The following is a 16,911-nucleotide window of genomic DNA, read 5'->3' as shown; positions in this document are numbered from 1 at the left end:
ACTCTAGCGACCCCATGGACTGCAGCCTACCAGGCTCCTCCGTCCATGGGATTTTCTAGGCAAAAGTACTGGAGTGGGGTGCCATTGCCTTTTCCGTAATCAAAGTATAGTTGATTTATAATATTATATTAGTTTCAGATGTATAACATAGTGATTCAGTATTTTTACAGATTATGCTCCATTTAAATTTATTGTTAGATACTGGCTATATTCCCTGTACTGTTTAATATGTCTTTGTGTCTAGTTTTTTATATATAGTAGTTTGTACCTCTTAATCTTACCCTTGTTTTGCCCCTACCCTTTCTATGTTCCCATTGGTAATCACTAGTTTGTTCTGTTTGTGAGTCCGTTTCTCTTTTGTTTTATTCATTCATTTATTTTTTAGTTTCTATATGTAAATGTTGACATCCAGTATTATTGTTCTCTGTCTGACTTATTTCACTTAGCATAACACCTTCCAGATCCATCCATGTTGTTGCAAATGGCAGAATTTTGTTCTTTTTTATTGCTGAGTAGTATTCCAGTGTGTAGGGGGTTGTGGGTGTAGATGTGTGTATACATACCACATTTTTATCCATGCATCTGTTGATGGACAGTTAGGTTGCTTCCATATCGGGCTATTGTAAATAATGGTACTATGAAACATCAGAGTGTATGTATCTTTTCAAATTAATGTTTTCAGTTTCTTTGGATATATGTACTCAGGAGTGAAATTGTTGGATCACATAGTAGCAGTAATTTTTTATTTCAGTTGACCTCTTGTTCCTTAGGAGCCTGGTGGGCTGCAGTCTAGGGGATTCCAACAGAATCAGACACGACTGAACACAGTACTAGGGACTAAATTGTTCCTTAACAAGTATATAATATATTTTTAAAATAAAATAATTCCAGGACTTAGTCTAGTATCTTGAAAAATGATAAGAGAGTCCAGTAAAAAAAATTAGCATGTTCTTTAATCTAAATACGATGTTCTTCTTTCCGCTATTTGGTGGTGAATCAGTTTGGTTCAGTTCAGTCGCTCAGTCGTGTCCGACTCTTTGTAACCCCATGGACTGTAGCATGCTGGGCTTCCCTGTCCATCAACAACTCTCAGAGCTTACTCAAGCTCATGTCCATTGAGTTGGTGATGCCATCCAACAATCGCATCCTCTGTTGTCCCCTTCTCCCGCCTTCAGTCTTTCTGTTTGGTAAATAGACCCAAGCAATACATATGGACAGACATCCAGTAACTAAATGGTTGAAATTATAGGAATTTTTTTTCTCCAGTGTGCTTACCTAGCTTGGAGAAGGAAATGGCAACTTACTCCAGTATCATTGCCTAGGAAAACCCATGGATTGGAGGAGCCTGGCAGGCTACAGTCCATGGGGTCGCAAAGAGTTGGACGTGACTGGCACTGCACTACCTAGCTAAGCTAATTTGCTTTCTTTTTTTCCCCACAGTTTCAGCTCCTAGCTTCAGCTCTATTTAAATCTGGTTCAGATTTCACAGCTTTAGGTAAGTATTGCAGTGTACTTTACCTGGCCATATGCCCTAGCATTGGGGAGGTTTGATTTTGATTTCTTCAAAATGAAACATTAGATGAGATGTCATCCAAACAAATGAAACAGATCTCAAAGTAACATGCAAAAAATTCTTGATAACTGGCATCAGTTCCCAGTTCATGGGTCAGCTTGCAGTTCCTGTTATACCAGTCGCTGGGTTATTATGCAAATAGACGGCACAGAAGCCTGGTCAAATAGTTTGTGTACCATTGTTTTGGAATGCAGACTGTATTACTGATATACTTACCATGAGTTAACATTCCACCACAGAGCGAGAGGACCGCTATAAAACGTAACTTCAGAAGGTTCTTCTAAAAATTTACATAATTGTTTACCACCATTCCACACACTGAAAGGCTATTTAAGAAGGAATTCCCTGGAGGTCCAGTGGTTAAGAATCTGCCTTGCAATGCAAGGGACATGGATTCGATCCCTGGTCCAGGAAGATTCCACATGCTACGGGGCAGCTAAGCCCACGCACCACAACTGCTGGGCCTGCACTCTCGAACCCTCACTCTACGACGAGAAGCTACCGCAAGCAGAAGCCTGTGCACTGCAGTGAAGAGTAGCCCTGGCTCGCCCAACTAGAGAAGACCCACACACGCACAGCAACAAAGACCCAGCACAGCCATAAATAAACAAACTAGTTTTAAAAAATTTTTTTAAGTGTATTCAGGTTGTTAGGAGTCTCAACCCTGAGATAGAGTCTAGTTATAGGCATTATTTTAGAAAGTTCATGCCCTTTTGAATTATATCTTTTGAAATGGATTTAGTGATAGAAAACTGGGAGCCTGGCACATAGATATTCAGTTTGAGTGAATGTGTGCCTTGTTATGTATGGATACCGCAGCCCAGAGCCATTATTTTTATTTTAATGGTGGATAGCACTAAAATGTCTCTGGCTGACTTATATTTAGCCTTTAGAACAAGAATTTCTTGGCAGTCATTTAAATATATTAAACTGTTGTCAGCAAATATTTTACCTTTAGCTTAACTCTTTTCTTTGCTCTATTCACTGTCAGCTAATATATTTTGTCAGGAACAGTTTGTCTTACTTGGATTCTAAACAGACCTTATCTAGATAGACTGAGATCAGTACAGACACAACAGAAATAAATACAAAAAGGGAAATGTTCTGTGGAGTTTTGTTTCCTACCTTGTCTGAAGGGAAGCAATGTAGTAGTTAAGAGGGAAGAGTGTAGTATAGTGGTTAAGGGTCAGAATCTAGGTTTAGATATCAGCTTTGCCACTTGCTAATTTTAAAAATGACTTTGAACAAGTCACCTTTCTAATCATTAATCATTAATTTCTTCATCTGTAAAATGGAGGTAAGCAGAGTAGTGACCTCAGGTTGTTAAGAGAATTAAGTATTCTTGAAAACAGCAAAATGAAATGCTTAGTAAGTGTTCTATTTAGAGTACCACTTCTGTTACCTGCCTTATAAATGTAAGCTTTGTAACATTGGTGAATTTGAATAAGGAGTAAATTCAGGCTATATGCCAATTTTCATAAGGAGAAATTTGACATTTGTTTTAAAAAGTCTTTTTCATAAGGTTTCAGGCCTATTTAGAGTTCCTAGTTCTTCTCGTTCATTTTCTGATTGATTTACCTTCACTCCACTTAGAATTTAAATCTAGTGGGTTATTTTTTTTTAATGTATGGATGTGTACACTTTTCATGTATAAATAACTATTTCATTTTCTAAATTATGTTTCCCCCAAAATTGGCTCAACTAAAATTTCTGACTTCTTCAGAATTCATCCAGTTTATCTTAACCTCTTAGAATTAAAAATTATTTGCTAATATTATTTGTAATTTAAAAATTTAGAAAGATGGAAAATGGTTTACAAACTGCTGGCATTGTCTTAGTCTTGAAAAATGACTGACTTCGGAGAAAAATAAACTTCGAGGTTCTTTAGCTTAGGCTGCTGTGGCTATGGCTGTGGACACTTTGAAGCTTGACTTCTGACTTTTAGCTAATTTTAAAAGCATATTTTCAGCAAGGTATGTTTTAAGAACATGAAAGTTAAAATCAGTACAGCCTTTTTGTCCTGTCACTACCATTTATGTAGTAATGATCCTGTTGCTGAGTTTCCTGGTGCCCCACACATTTTAAAGGTTTTTTTTTTTTTTTTTAATATTCAGGTTGTCTTTGAACAACTTCCCTCAATCTCTGTCTCCTTCCTTCAAGTGTGACCACTTGCATTTGGCAGATCTTTACACACAGGCATACAGATAGAGTTGATTCCCACAATTCACAATAATATTCTATACAGTTACCTGTAACCCTGAATTTGTTTAATACTGACGCATTGCTCCTATGGAAAATACCAGAGTTAGGGTCCTGCAAGCCTCTTGTCACAGAATTTTTTCAACTAATTAATATATAATGTTGTTTTGTTACAGCAGGAACATACCTTACTTACATATTTATGTTGTTGATTCATTAACATTGAACTCATGCCAGTGGCACTGTATCTCACCCTGAGCAAAGCTTATCTAATGTGTATTTTCTTCATAAAGCACATCACAGCCTTCTTGCACTTAGGAACACTAGCCATCACTTCAGCACCTCACTTGGGGGCCATTTTAAGCAGTGAAGTCACCAACAGAAAACACAAACTGCGAAGAACATGACACCAAGTAGATGGTGAGAAGAGCACTTGTTTATAGTCTGAGAGGGGAAACAAATGGGCAGGGCACTAACTAGTTTGACCTCAGTTGAGAACGTATATTTACATGTGGCCGCTGAGATTTTTTTGCCACTTGGTGCCAATCACTGTCTGTGATTGACCACAAAAGTGGCACAATACCGATTTAGGGATTACAAATTTAGCAGGTAGACAAATGCACAATATGAAATCTGTGAATAATGAGGATCAACTGTATACGTGTACACACACACATACAGATGTTTGGTTTTATGTGTTCTGGTTCTATTTATTATGTAATATAAAAATGTGTATTCTCCACATAACTCTTTAAAATTTAACAATGTGGCTTGGAGATGCTTATGTGAAACTATACTAGATTTATTGTATTTGTAAGTGATACACAATGTCCCATAATAGGGATCTACCATAATTTAACCATTCATCTAATGATAGTGTAAATTTCACGTTCCTTATTGGTAAATGGTGAATAAAAATAAAAGATAGGTTTTCTATTTAATAAGTACTCAAATACTTGATAAAAATAAATGAGCTTTAGAGTTAGACAGACATGGATTCACACTCCATTCTCTTTCCTTTCCAACTGTGATACGTTATTGAATGACTGAATCTCTCTCAAGTGTCTCATCTGAAATTGGAGTTTATGGTAACTGCTTCATATGATTTTTGTGACAGTGAAATGTGGTCATACATGAAGAACCCAGCAGGTAGTAGGAGACTCAGTGTTTATATCCTTCCCTCCTACATCATTTGATCTCATGAAAATGATATTATAATTACTACCACAGAATCAATGTCCTCTCTTAAAAATACAATATACCACAACATTTTTTTATACCACAACATTTTTACAAATAAAACAAAGGTGGTAAATGCCCTGAAGTTGAATGTGAACAGAAACAAACATGTTTATAAAATTTGTGACATAATCAGACAATAGGGGAAAAAAGAGAATTAAGTCTTTTAAGTACAGCTTAAACTGTATACTGTCAGTGAAGTATATTCTAAAGATAGCAAAAGCAAGGAAATCTTGAATTTTGCTGGTACTGATTTGGGTATAGTAATTCTGGAACTTCTTTTGTGTGTGTTTTAGGTTGAGCAAATGAATACATATGATGATATTGCTGAGAGAGATGGTTTCCCTAGTAGGAGAAAGGAGATATAAATATGGAATGAAATAAGGAGAGGAAGAATCCCGTGAGGTTCCTTAAAAAATATTAGCAGTAAAAGCATGGAATAATAATTTTATTCTTTTTAAAAGAGATATGTGTATTATATGTGTACATATATATAAGTCCTAGAAACAGCACCACTGATCTTGGTTTGTAAAAATCATTTGCCACTAAAAGAAATTAGAGCTGTTAGGGAAAATGATAGATTCCAAAGCTGTGTAAAGATAAGCTTGGAGATCCTACTGTGCCAGAAAGCGAGGAGGTACTCAAAAAGTAATGGAGTAAGTCAGAAAGAGAAAAACAATTATCATATATTAATACACATATATGGAATCTTGAAAAATAGTACTGATAAACCTATTTGCAGTGCAAGAATAGAGACGTAGATTTAGAGAGCAGACCTGTGGACATGCCACGAGAGGGTGGGATAAATTGAGAGGATAGCATTGACATATATGCAGTGCAATGTGTGAAACACTGGGAAGCTGCTGTATGGCACAGGGAGCCCAGCTCAGTGCTCTGTGCTGACCTAGAGGCTGGGATGGGGGTGGGGGCAGGAAGCACAAGAGGGAGGAGATACACGTATAGTTCCAGCTGATGCTTCTTGTTGTACGGCAGAAACCAACACAATATTGTAAAGCAATAACCCTCCAATTAAAAATGTTGCTTCCATCCTCTGGGAGGACATTCTTCTGGACTATCTGAATTTTCACTCAGTTCTTTGAGACTTCTTCCAGCTCTCAGTGGCATAATGATTTTATACTGATTTCTAAGTAAGTGTAAGTGTCAGTCGCACAGTCACGCCCAACTCTTTGTGACCCCATGGACTGCAGCCCACCAGGCTCCTCTGTCCGTGGGATTTTCTGGGCAAGAATGCTGAAGTGGGTTGCCATTTCCTTCTCCAGAGGATCTTCCCGACCCAGGGAACGGACCCAGGTCTCCTGCACTGCAGGCAGATTCTTTACTGACTGAGCTACAAGGGAAGCCCACTGCTTTCTAAAGACCCCTTTAATTTTTATTAGATTTTTATTATCAAAACAGTTTTAGTGGCCAAAAACATTAAAAAGAAAAGAGATGAAAATTCCTCAGTGGACTAGAAGAGGAAAATGCTTACAAAGAAAGGAAGAGAAATCAATATTAGTTACTCAAATACTAATCATTCTGCTGGGTGGTATTCAGATAAGTGCATTTAATCTGTACTGTAAAGGTTATGACATAAACAGGATTATCACAGATTTGTAGCTGAGGAAACAGTTGTAGAAAGGCTGCTTACTTTACGTAAGATCATACCATTGCTGTGTCGCAGAACTGGAATCAGAGCCCATCGCTCTCCAGTTTCAAAGCCTGATTTGGTTTTGATTTTTCCATTATACATTGCTGCTTTTGTCAACTAGCTTTACTGTTATGTGTAGAGCGTTAAACACAGTGGATGAGTTTCTTTATTATCTCTCTTTCACCAGGCTTTTCGGACGTGGATCACACCTATGCTCAAAGAACTCAGCTCTTTGACACCTTAGTAAATTTCTTTCCTGACAGCATGACTCCTCCTAAAGGCAACCTGGTGGACCTCATCACACTGTGACTGAAGAGTCTCTGGACAGAACTGGAGCACAGGAGTCTGCTTTTGGTATTCTGGATTTCAGCTCTGTTGACTGACAGTTAGGCTGCAGTGACTGAGGACTGCACCAGAGTTTTGAAGGGATCTTTGCTGTCACAAGTTTTAACCCTCTTCCTTCACACCTGACCTTGACCCCGTCGTCCTCATCCCATTCCTAAATTAGGCTAATAAAGTGAAATTGGTATATACTTTCCATTAAATATATATTTTTTCTTACTTTAACTTTTAAGAATTCATGAGTATAAAAGAAAAAAATAATCAGGCAGTATACCCTTTTCTGATTTTTATTTCATTTTTCTAAAATTGGGACAAGTAAGCCGTGTTCACGGACTCAGTGCTACAAGGATTGGGATTTTGTTGTTGGCTTGTTTTGCCCTTTCTTTCTTTTTCTTTTCTTCCCATTTCACTTTACCTTACATCACCCAACTGCTTGTAAGTGATTTATATCATCTGTTACCTCTGTACTTCATTCTTAACAGTATATAGTTCTGTAGGGCAGTTGCTGTATGTTTAAGTGATATATGTGTCTTTGTTGACTAGAGTCTTGTATTACATTACACAGTAGGAGGGACAGAGGGCTCCTTGTCATAGAACTAAAAGGCAAAACCTGAGATTGATCCACGTACTTATCTAAGATTGGTATATAGTATTCCTATAATGATACATTTTGTAGTGATTATTACAAAACTTTGAGTCACAGAAACCTTAAACCGAGGAGAGAATATACTTCAGAACCTTTAAGGGCCATTCTCAAAATTACCAGCAGGAGGATTCTGGTTGCAACTGATACATTCATTGATACTGTTCTGGAAGAAAAGGACTCCTTCCCCTGGCAGAGCTATTCAGGGCCAGGGCTTCAGTTTCTTCTGTATGCTGTCAGTTTCTTCCTACAAATGCTGTCTGTTTATAGCGTTTCCATTTGGGAGAATGGGTTCCAGAGCTGCGTTATTTCCATATACATTAGCTCCCTACGTCTGCTTCTATATACTGATATTTTAAAGAATAATGGTTTGTAGTCCAGTGGACTACAACTGACAGGCATTTCATATAACACATAGACCAGGCTTTTTTTAATAGAGAAAAAGAAAAATAATGGTGCAAATATTTTTTTATTTAGAAGAAAGGCAGTTCCACAGTTCCTTTTGTTGTGAAGATTGGAGGCTTGTATTCCATGAGGTGCTGTGGAATGTGGCATAGGAAACTTAAACCTGGCCAAGAAGTATGCTGTATGCAACTGATACCTACCAGACTTAAAGCAGACTGAGTATAATAAATGTCTACCAGTCCAATGGCTCTTCCAAGTGAATGCCTTCAGAGAATTTAGTATGTCCCAAGTAGCAAGGTTAGGCCTCACCAAAGAAAGAAGAAATTGATTTGCACTCTTGAAGAGTCTCATGTATAAGAATGAGACTTTGAGATCCCTCTTCAGTTAGTCATTATTGCATGATTTCTCATCTTTTGGAGATGGATAGAAATATATCTCTCCTACTCCTAGCCTTGAATCTTGGAGTCCTTGGCTTTTCAAGCATTCCAAAGCAATCAGTAGTGATTTATAAAACAATTAGATTTATGAAAGATACAGTACATAATTCAGGAAGTACCGAACTATATAGCTGCAGAATAACCCATTGACTTTACAGGTGAGCAAGTAGAATCTACTTACTACTTATACAGTTCCTTAAAAGATTTCCCTAAGTGACAGTCAAGAACATAAAACATTATTGTTCATATTATAATCTAGTGAAGTCTTTTTGAGGAATCAAGTACAAATCAGTGAGTTGATAGGAAAGAACTTGGAAAGAATTTCTAAATTTAAAAGCTCTAGTTTTACTCACTCTGATTTCTGGCACTTTTAAAGACAGTAACCAAATGAAATTCTGCTCCCCTCCACCATTTATTTTTATTTATTTATTTATTTATTTTAATTTGAGGATAGTTACTTTATTATGGTGGTTCCCCCTGCCCCGCCCCCTGCTTTTTTTTGGCCATTTTTTTTCCTGTAGTTCTTTAGGTTCCGAATTTGAAGGAAACTTAGTTCTTGGACTCAGTTATTTTGTTTGCTTTTATTTTTTTCCCTAACTGACTTTCTACTGATTGTTTTCTAAATACTCTTGTTCTAATTTCATCTTTCCTCACTTTAAGTGAAACCTTTTCTCTTTTTTTCACTTCTATATATATTTATCACTAACGTGTTAAAATAGGATTGAGTCATAGCAAACCATTTAGTGTTGCTTAAGTGACATAGACTGTATTTAGGAAGTTATTGACTAGGTAAATCAGAATTTGTACCCTGGGGCAGTGCTGGTAATGATTGCAGGAGAATGTAGGGCTTCATTATACCCACCAAGATTGACACTCTGCTCACTTTTGACATCTGAACCCTGATGTGTAACTTGTTTATATATTTAGTGAAAAGCTACATGTATTTCCAAGTATTCTTGTAGTATACAATTTAATTTGGTATTTATATACATTGTTCAAGTAGCCAAATATCTATGCTTTACTACTTAAAAATCCTTTTATCCTAGCTTAGTGAGCCCCCATTGAGACACCCTGGTGCTAGATGCGTTCGTTAGTGGAGTACAGTTTGCTCAGTTACCTTACCCCTGACTTCAGCCTCATCCCCATTTCTCCTTTTTCCACTGGAATATATTATTCCAGAATAATAAAGTAGAAATAGACTAGGCTCTAACACTATCTTCAGTGCTTGTACCTCGTGATAAATTAATTATCTGATTTGTAAGATACTTCCAAAACGCACTTGGATCTTGTGGAATGACAGAGACCTCATGTGGCCAACCTGAATAATTCACATGTATTGGCCTCCTGTGAAGCAAAGGAATTGAGACTTGGGTGCCTCGCTGTGTGCTAAAGCTGACAGTATTAACCTTTAGCAAGATTGTCTTCTAGACCTGGTTTTCTTTAAAACTGATAGAAAACATTAGAAAGTTAATACACTGATTTATCACAGAAAAGCATGTTGTGTTTAGAGCTCAGTGTTTTAAGATTATAAAACTACATTCATCAGTGAAATATGTCTTGAACATAAATGATTTGCCAACTTATCTTTCTAGTGGATCTCTTCACATCTGCCTTAAAAGTGCTATTTAGAGATACATTAATAGAGTTTCAGATAATAAAACAGTTGTAAAATTTAATTTATAAACAGAAACTAGTTTGAGACACAGTGCTAGATTGTGAATGATACTTAATGGCTCAAAAGCACTTATAAAGCAGTGTGGTTCTGATTTTGTTTTCTGAATTAAACTCAGTGTCATGTAAGGAGTTACCCTATAATTATTCTTAACACAAGATGAAATTCATTAGGTAACTGTGGGGCGTTTGATTATTTCCTAGCTGAATGTCGTGCTACCTCTTTAGCTGGTTGGGTGTTACAAAGCACTTGAGAATTACGGTTTGAAATGATTTCTATGGGAGAGGATCATACAATGTGTACTTTAAACATCATCAAGCTATTAAAAAATATACCCTTTGTAATCTTTTTTTTTTCCCTCTCAAAAAATACACGTTCATACCCCAGTCACTCAGTGGTAAAGAATCTGCCTGCAGTGCAGGAGACACAAGAGATGCAGGTTCAGTCCCTGGGTTCGGAAGATCCCCTGGAGAAGGAAATGGCAACCCACTCCAGTATTCTTGCCTGGAGAATCCCATGGACAGAGGAGCCTGGAGGGCTACAATCCATAGGATTGCGAAGAGTCGGACACGATTGAAGCGACTTAGCACATGCAGTTTCAAACTTTTGCAGAAATTCTAGCCTGAACTTTAATTAAGTTTTAAATTCTTAAGATAATCCTTAATCTGAGATACACAGGCTTCTTAGAAAAAGTTCATAGTTACTAGAGGAGTAGTCATAGAGAGTCTGTATATAACAGTAGTTGTAGATTAGGTCTTCAGGTTCTTTCACTCAAATTTTTTGTATTCCTTATTAGTCAAATAGCATTATTCTTTTGCGATTTTTGACTATGGCCTATATCTCCCTGTGGTTTGTATTAATGCTGAAATGATATGGGTGCCCCAAACTTCTAATCTGGAGGTAATTCAGTTGAAGGTGGAAATTTTGATGTTTGTTGAAATAATTAGGAGCCAGCTAGATCAGCTGATGATATCAGTCAGCACTCTTTGTTTTGACAGGGAGAACTCATAACTACAGTTATTGATTTCTTCACTAAATGCTCTTTTTATTAAAAAAAAAATGCTGTCTTAAGAGATTTTATTTATACATAATTTTTAAACCTTGATTTCTTCCTATCCCCCAAATACTATGAATTGTGCTTCCATTATTTTTCTTAGCAATTATAACTTTATTCGGGGCTTTTTCAGCCCTAGACTTCCTGGGTTTTCAAAATCATTCTGAAGCAAACATGCTCTTTTATCCTTGATAATGACAATAGATTAGTGAAATTTAAAATCATATGTTATTAAAGAATTTATAATGTTCAGACACTGCTATAAAAGTGCTTGAATCATTTTCATTTGGGGGATAGTAATATGGCTTATAGCTTATAGCATTCTTTAAATGAAGAGCCAGTGTTGCTTTGCCTGGCACTAAGAAGTATAGTTATACTATAGATGAGGTGCAAGTTTCATAGCAGAGCTCATGGAATTTAGCACATCACCAGAATTTTCATTTGCCTGTTGTCTTTGTATTTCTTTGCCTCTTTCCCCCTATTCTTAGAGCCTCCCTGGTAGCTCAGCTGGTAAAGAATCTACCTGCAATGCAGGAGACCCCAGTTCGACTCCTGGATCGGGAAGATCCCCTGGAGAAGGGATAGGCTACCCACTCCAGAGGTCTTGGGCCTCCCTTGTGGCTCAGCTGGCAAAGAATCCACCTGCAATGCTGGAGACCTGGGTTCGATCCCTGGGTTGGGAAGATCCTTTGGAGAAGGGAAAGGCTACCCACTCCAGTATTCTGGCCTGGGGAATTCCATGGTATAGTCCATGGGGTTGCAGAGTCAGACACTGAGTAACTTTCAGTTCCCTATTCTTACCTCCCCTGAGTAGCATTGATTTTCTGCTAAAGTTGAATTTTGTGTTAAGAATTGACTTTCAATTTCTGAGATAAGTGAATATCAGAAATAGCTTTAATTGCCATGAAATGATTGGTATTCATTCTTTTTTTTTTTTTTTTTCTTAAAATAGTACAGGGACTTCCCTGGTGGTCTAATGTTTAAGCTTCCGTGCTTCCAATGCAGAGGGTGCAGATTCGATCCTTGGTCAGGGAACTAAGATCCCACGTGCCTCTTGGTGTGACCAAAAAAAAAAAATTTTTTTTAAAGTGTAGTACAGTCTTATAAATGTCTCTTCCCCTTAAGTATGTAAATTTAGTGAATTCCCTGGTGGTCCAGTGGTTAGGACACTACATTTTCACTGCCAAGGCCCTGGGTTTGATCCCTAGTCAAGGAACTAAGATTCCATAAGCCATACCACATGGCCCAAAAGAATAACAACAACAACAAAGAATGTGAATTTAGCTCAAATTTTAAATAGCTAAATCCTACCCAGTCATTGCCAGTGATAAATCCTGTAAATTCTCTGACAGTAGATTTACAGCCCTTAACCTAAGGAGCCATTAGAAATGATAGTAAACCAGATTTTCTCGTAGAACACAGAGATGCCTTTGTGGGAATCCGTATTTTTTTTTTCTCTTAGAACTCTGAAGTTACAGATCTTGAACTCCAGTTCAATTCATAACGTAAAAACCTGAAAATCAAAGGGTAATTCTAGTTTATCTTCCACAGTAGCCATTCTCTGGAAGTAAGACTTCCAAATACGTACTATGGTGTCCTCAAACACTGCCTAGCTTTATTGTAAACACAGTGTTACGTGGATATTACCTGAGAGCCACAGGGTTAGCAACAATAAAGGGGGAAATGTTGAGTAAGGAAATAGACCAGTTGTATCACTTGGAATTATGAACTACTTTGTCTTCTCTTTCTTTTTATCTGCTGTTGAAACAGTTTTGATGAACTATTAAACAATTATATGTAATGTCCTGTTTTGACTGTTTGGCATTTTCACTTGAAAGTATTGAACTTCAGGAACAGATCTATATAGGAGATTTGAGGGTTTGTTAGAGAAGGAAAACTAGGAGCTTTTTGCCCATGGATTTGAAGGTCCACAGATCTAAATGAGAAAGAAAGTTCTTCGTTTCTAACCATAAATTAATCTATTGCAGTGCTGAGAAGAAGCCTGTCAAAAGGGATCAAAGCTCAGTTATTCTGAACAGTCTTTAGAAAGCAGCATTTCTTGGTTAGTTGCTTTTCTCGCTGTCCCAAATAGCTGATGCAGATCTTGAAACAGAAAATCCAGTTATAATGGGCTCTAGATCTTAAAGTAGGTGAGCAGTTTCTTATATACAGCCAGTTCCTTGATAAGGATCCAGAGGAAAAACCAGCAATAAAACATTTTAACACACAAATTTTGGGGGCTCCCAGGGAACTTGTTTTTTTATCAAGTTTAAGCTGTTGCTGCACACAGCTCTGTACCATCTGGGATGCTAGCATTCACAGCAGTTAGTCTGGATATCTGAGCTGTCTGCCACGCGAATACCAACCCGAAAAGATCGTCATTCTTCAGTTTCATTCAGTGCTTAATGAATGCAAAATTAATTGGCAGAAAGGAAAAACACTGTGTGATGTACTGAACAGGCCTTTGTGCATGATTAAGGAGTTACTCAAGTAGCCAATTTTGAGCTTAATTTCTCTCCTTTTGTTAACAAATCTCAAGAAAACCTTTGTTACAGTTCAGCTAGTGTCATGTGGTTGGCATTCATTTTCTAGCCCTTTAGGAAGAAAATTATCATTTCATGCTTAACTTCTAACCCATACAGAATTGAACTGATATCAGTTTAGTTTCCGTGTTTTAAAATAAATAAATTATACATACTCTAGAAAGTCTCTGTTTATTCAACTTTGCCAGGAAGTAAATGAGTTCTGGGCTTGGCATTAGGAGTACTTAATAATTTTGGTTTGTTCTTTAGGTTTCCTCCCCATCTGTGAAGTGACTGCATTAGAGAAAGTAGCTAGAATGAGTTTAATTCCATGGTAACTGGCAGAGCTCTGTAAATTCATTTTGCAGCAAAGGAGATCAGATTTTGGCAAGTGACTGTTTCAGCATGTTGCCTTGTAGTTGGCTGTGTTTACCTTCTTAAGGTAAAAGGGGGGGAAACAGGACAGAATGATGGACATGAGTCTGAGTGAACTCCAGGAGTTGGTGATGGACAGGGAGGCCTGGCGTGCTGCGATTCATGGAGTCACAAAGAGTCGGACACGACTGAGCGACTGAACTGAACTGAACATTTTTTAAATTGTGTACTTTAAAAGTCTTAGGATACTTGCACCTTTATAAAGACTTAGCTTAAATTCACTTGGCTTTTCTGGAGACGCTGGTTTGATTCCTGGATCTGGAAGATCCCCTAAAGAAGGGATAGGCTACCCACTCCACAGTGTTCTGGCCTGGAGAATTCCATGGCCTGTATAGTCCATGGGCTCACAGAGTCAGATACGATTTACACATACACATTAGCTATAAACCTCAAATTTGATAGTAGAATATCAAAGTCTAAAAGTTTAAATGTGAGCAATCTTCTGTGGAGAAGCTATGTTTTTAACAGTCATGTATGTAGTCTCCTTTTTGAGATTTTTTTTTTCCTTTCCCAGAAAAATGATTTTGGTAACCAGTTTTAAAACAATTTTTCCCTCAATTGTAAACCACACATTTAGAGAAATAAAAGTGGACTCACTTTCTTAAGCATTACATTTAGCCTAACCAAGATACACTGTGATTGTGTTATTCTTTAAGACAGCTTGCTTTTCTGACTTGTCATAAAATATCTTTTGAAGTGAACAAATTAAATAATATAGTATTAATTTTCCATATAGCTCAGTTTAGAAACTGTAAAGAGACATTTTTCTGTGAGCAGATTCTTTTATGGAAATAGGTTTTTGTTTATAATGAGATTTCTTCCCACAGCTGAGTCTGCAGCCTCAGAAGAAGAGTATAGGAAAACTTAGGGCCTCCTTTTCTTGTGTTGGTCTTGGCAACAAACAATATTCCACCTTTTCAATGGAAAAGATGGGAGGTTGCAGGGGTTATGAATGCAGCTTGGGAAAGATGTTAGAGTTTTTTTTTTTTGTCAACTCTTAGAAATTAGAAGTATCTCTTGGCCAGAAATTAAGATCCATTTAGATAAAGATAGAGCTAGATCCTCAGAACCAAAGTTGGACTGCAGATTAGGTTGAGCAGAAAGGTGCAGCTCATCCACAGCCAGTAGAATCTGTCTTTCTGGATCTGCTTATTGACGCTGTGGATAGTTCCTTCTCTCTGTTAGAACATCTCCCAGACTGGAAACATGGTGTTAGAGCAGCCAGCTCATCTGAAAGTTGAAGAGTGTTAAACATCTCTAATGGGACTTTTAAATAATAACATTTATTGGTTTTGTATTATTATGTTTATCATAGAAATTTAGAAAATTACCGAGTGTGAAGAAGGAAAGCCACTCTTATTTAACTGTTGAGACTTACTCATTTTACTTTACTTCTCTTACCCTAACATGGTAAAGACCAGGAAAAAAATAAAAGATCTTGACACAGCCATTCCATTGTCCACAAGCATTTTTCCTTTAAAACATTATCCTTTTTAGATAAGCCATCTGAAAATAATTGTTGAAATGTAATTTTTAAGCCTAAACTATAGATATAAGATACTACCCAAAAGCTATATAGGGAGCTGCCTTGTTCAGGTCATTTGAAATTTTATCTCTAAGATTAATTTGAATTTTAAAACGCTTTATGTACCGTTATAGACATTTGGAGCATATTCATAACAAAGAGCTTTCTGTTTAGATGGACTTTATTTTAATATAATTAAACTCACACCTAAGAAGGATAAGGTACTTTTCAAAGGCCAAAGGAAAAGCAGAGAAGAGCAAAGCAAAAGAAAAGAGATGAATATAAGTATATAAATAAGGAATCCTCGACACAAGATTTCCCTTACCATGCTTAGCAACTATCTCTCCAAAAATGTATTTCTCTGGTTATCAGCTAAGATTTAGGAGCTTTGTATTTCATGAGAGTCCTTTTCTTAATGTATGAAGGAAGAAACCACAACCTTTCAGGGTCCTACCCCTTCCTTTACTCTCCTCTTCTGTAGCAACACGGATCCTGTAGTGGAGATCATGAGATAGGTCTGGAACCCCTGGCGTGGGCCAGCTAGAATGTTTAAACAGAAACGTTTGGGGCGTCAGGTATCCTCTGACATCATTAGTGTTCTGCATTGCTGGGCTCTGTTGAGTGTGCTCTGTAATCTTCCTCACCCCGCTCATGATCCTCTGTTTTATCTCACTTTTGCCCTATCAGTATGGACTTTTTAGGGGTTTGTTTTCTTTCTTAGTATGAGTAATGTTCTGATCCCAGGTTTGGTGAATGTGTTAACACTGCTTTGTGAATAAATAGATGATCTGCTGAACAGTCGCAGTTGTAGAATTACGTTGTATGTAATGTACATATGGAGAAAGAATGTATTTTGTTCATTTTCTTAATAAAAAGTTATATATGGACACTACAAGCTATTTCTTGTGTTTGGTAAAACTTGTTTTGAAGTCAACTTTTGAAATACCTACATACTTTGTAAATACTTTTACAAAGTTAATATTTTCCCTCAAACAGGTGAGTTTTATTCAGGCAAATTATATACACTGTAGAAGACCTTGTTTTCAGTGTTGAAATGACGCTCTGGTGGATCTTACTGAGTTTCTAGGGGAAGTTTCCTAAAGAGCACTGGTAAGTGACTTCATAAAATGGTGTTTTCTTCGTCTACTGTTAATGACCAGTCCTACTTTATCCGTTTTGTAAATCTGGACTTGGGTTTCCCAGGTTTTCTTTAAGTG

At 37.1% G+C, this 16,911-nt stretch overlaps 1 protein-coding gene across 16 annotated transcripts in view; it reads left to right on the top strand.

Moving 5' to 3' along the window:
- MKLN1 (muskelin 1) overlaps positions 1-16,586 on the top strand; it is a 396,990-nt gene extending 380,404 nt beyond the window's left edge. For 15 of the 16 annotated variants that reach the window (XM_086395594.1, XM_086395595.1, XM_086395597.1 and 12 more), the window contains 2 exons: positions 1,441-1,495; positions 6,847-16,586. In XM_086395594.1, coding sequence (XP_086251720.1) covers positions 1,441-1,495; positions 6,847-6,968 — 177 coding nt within the window. In that variant the 3' untranslated portion in view covers positions 6,969-16,586. The remainder of the gene's footprint in view (positions 1-1,440; positions 1,496-6,846) is intronic. The other variant, XM_086395598.1, reaches the window with a different exon arrangement.
- The last annotated feature ends 325 nt before the right edge of the window (positions 16,587-16,911 follow it).

This window comes from Bos grunniens, chromosome 4 (genome assembly GCF_055505025.1).
Source record: "Bos grunniens cultivar Pamir isolate PY7600 chromosome 4, Bosgru_T2T1.0, whole genome shotgun sequence".
Taxonomy (NCBI): Eukaryota; Metazoa; Chordata; class Mammalia; order Artiodactyla; family Bovidae; genus Bos; species Bos grunniens.
This window is presented reverse-complemented; position numbering and strand designations above follow the sequence as displayed.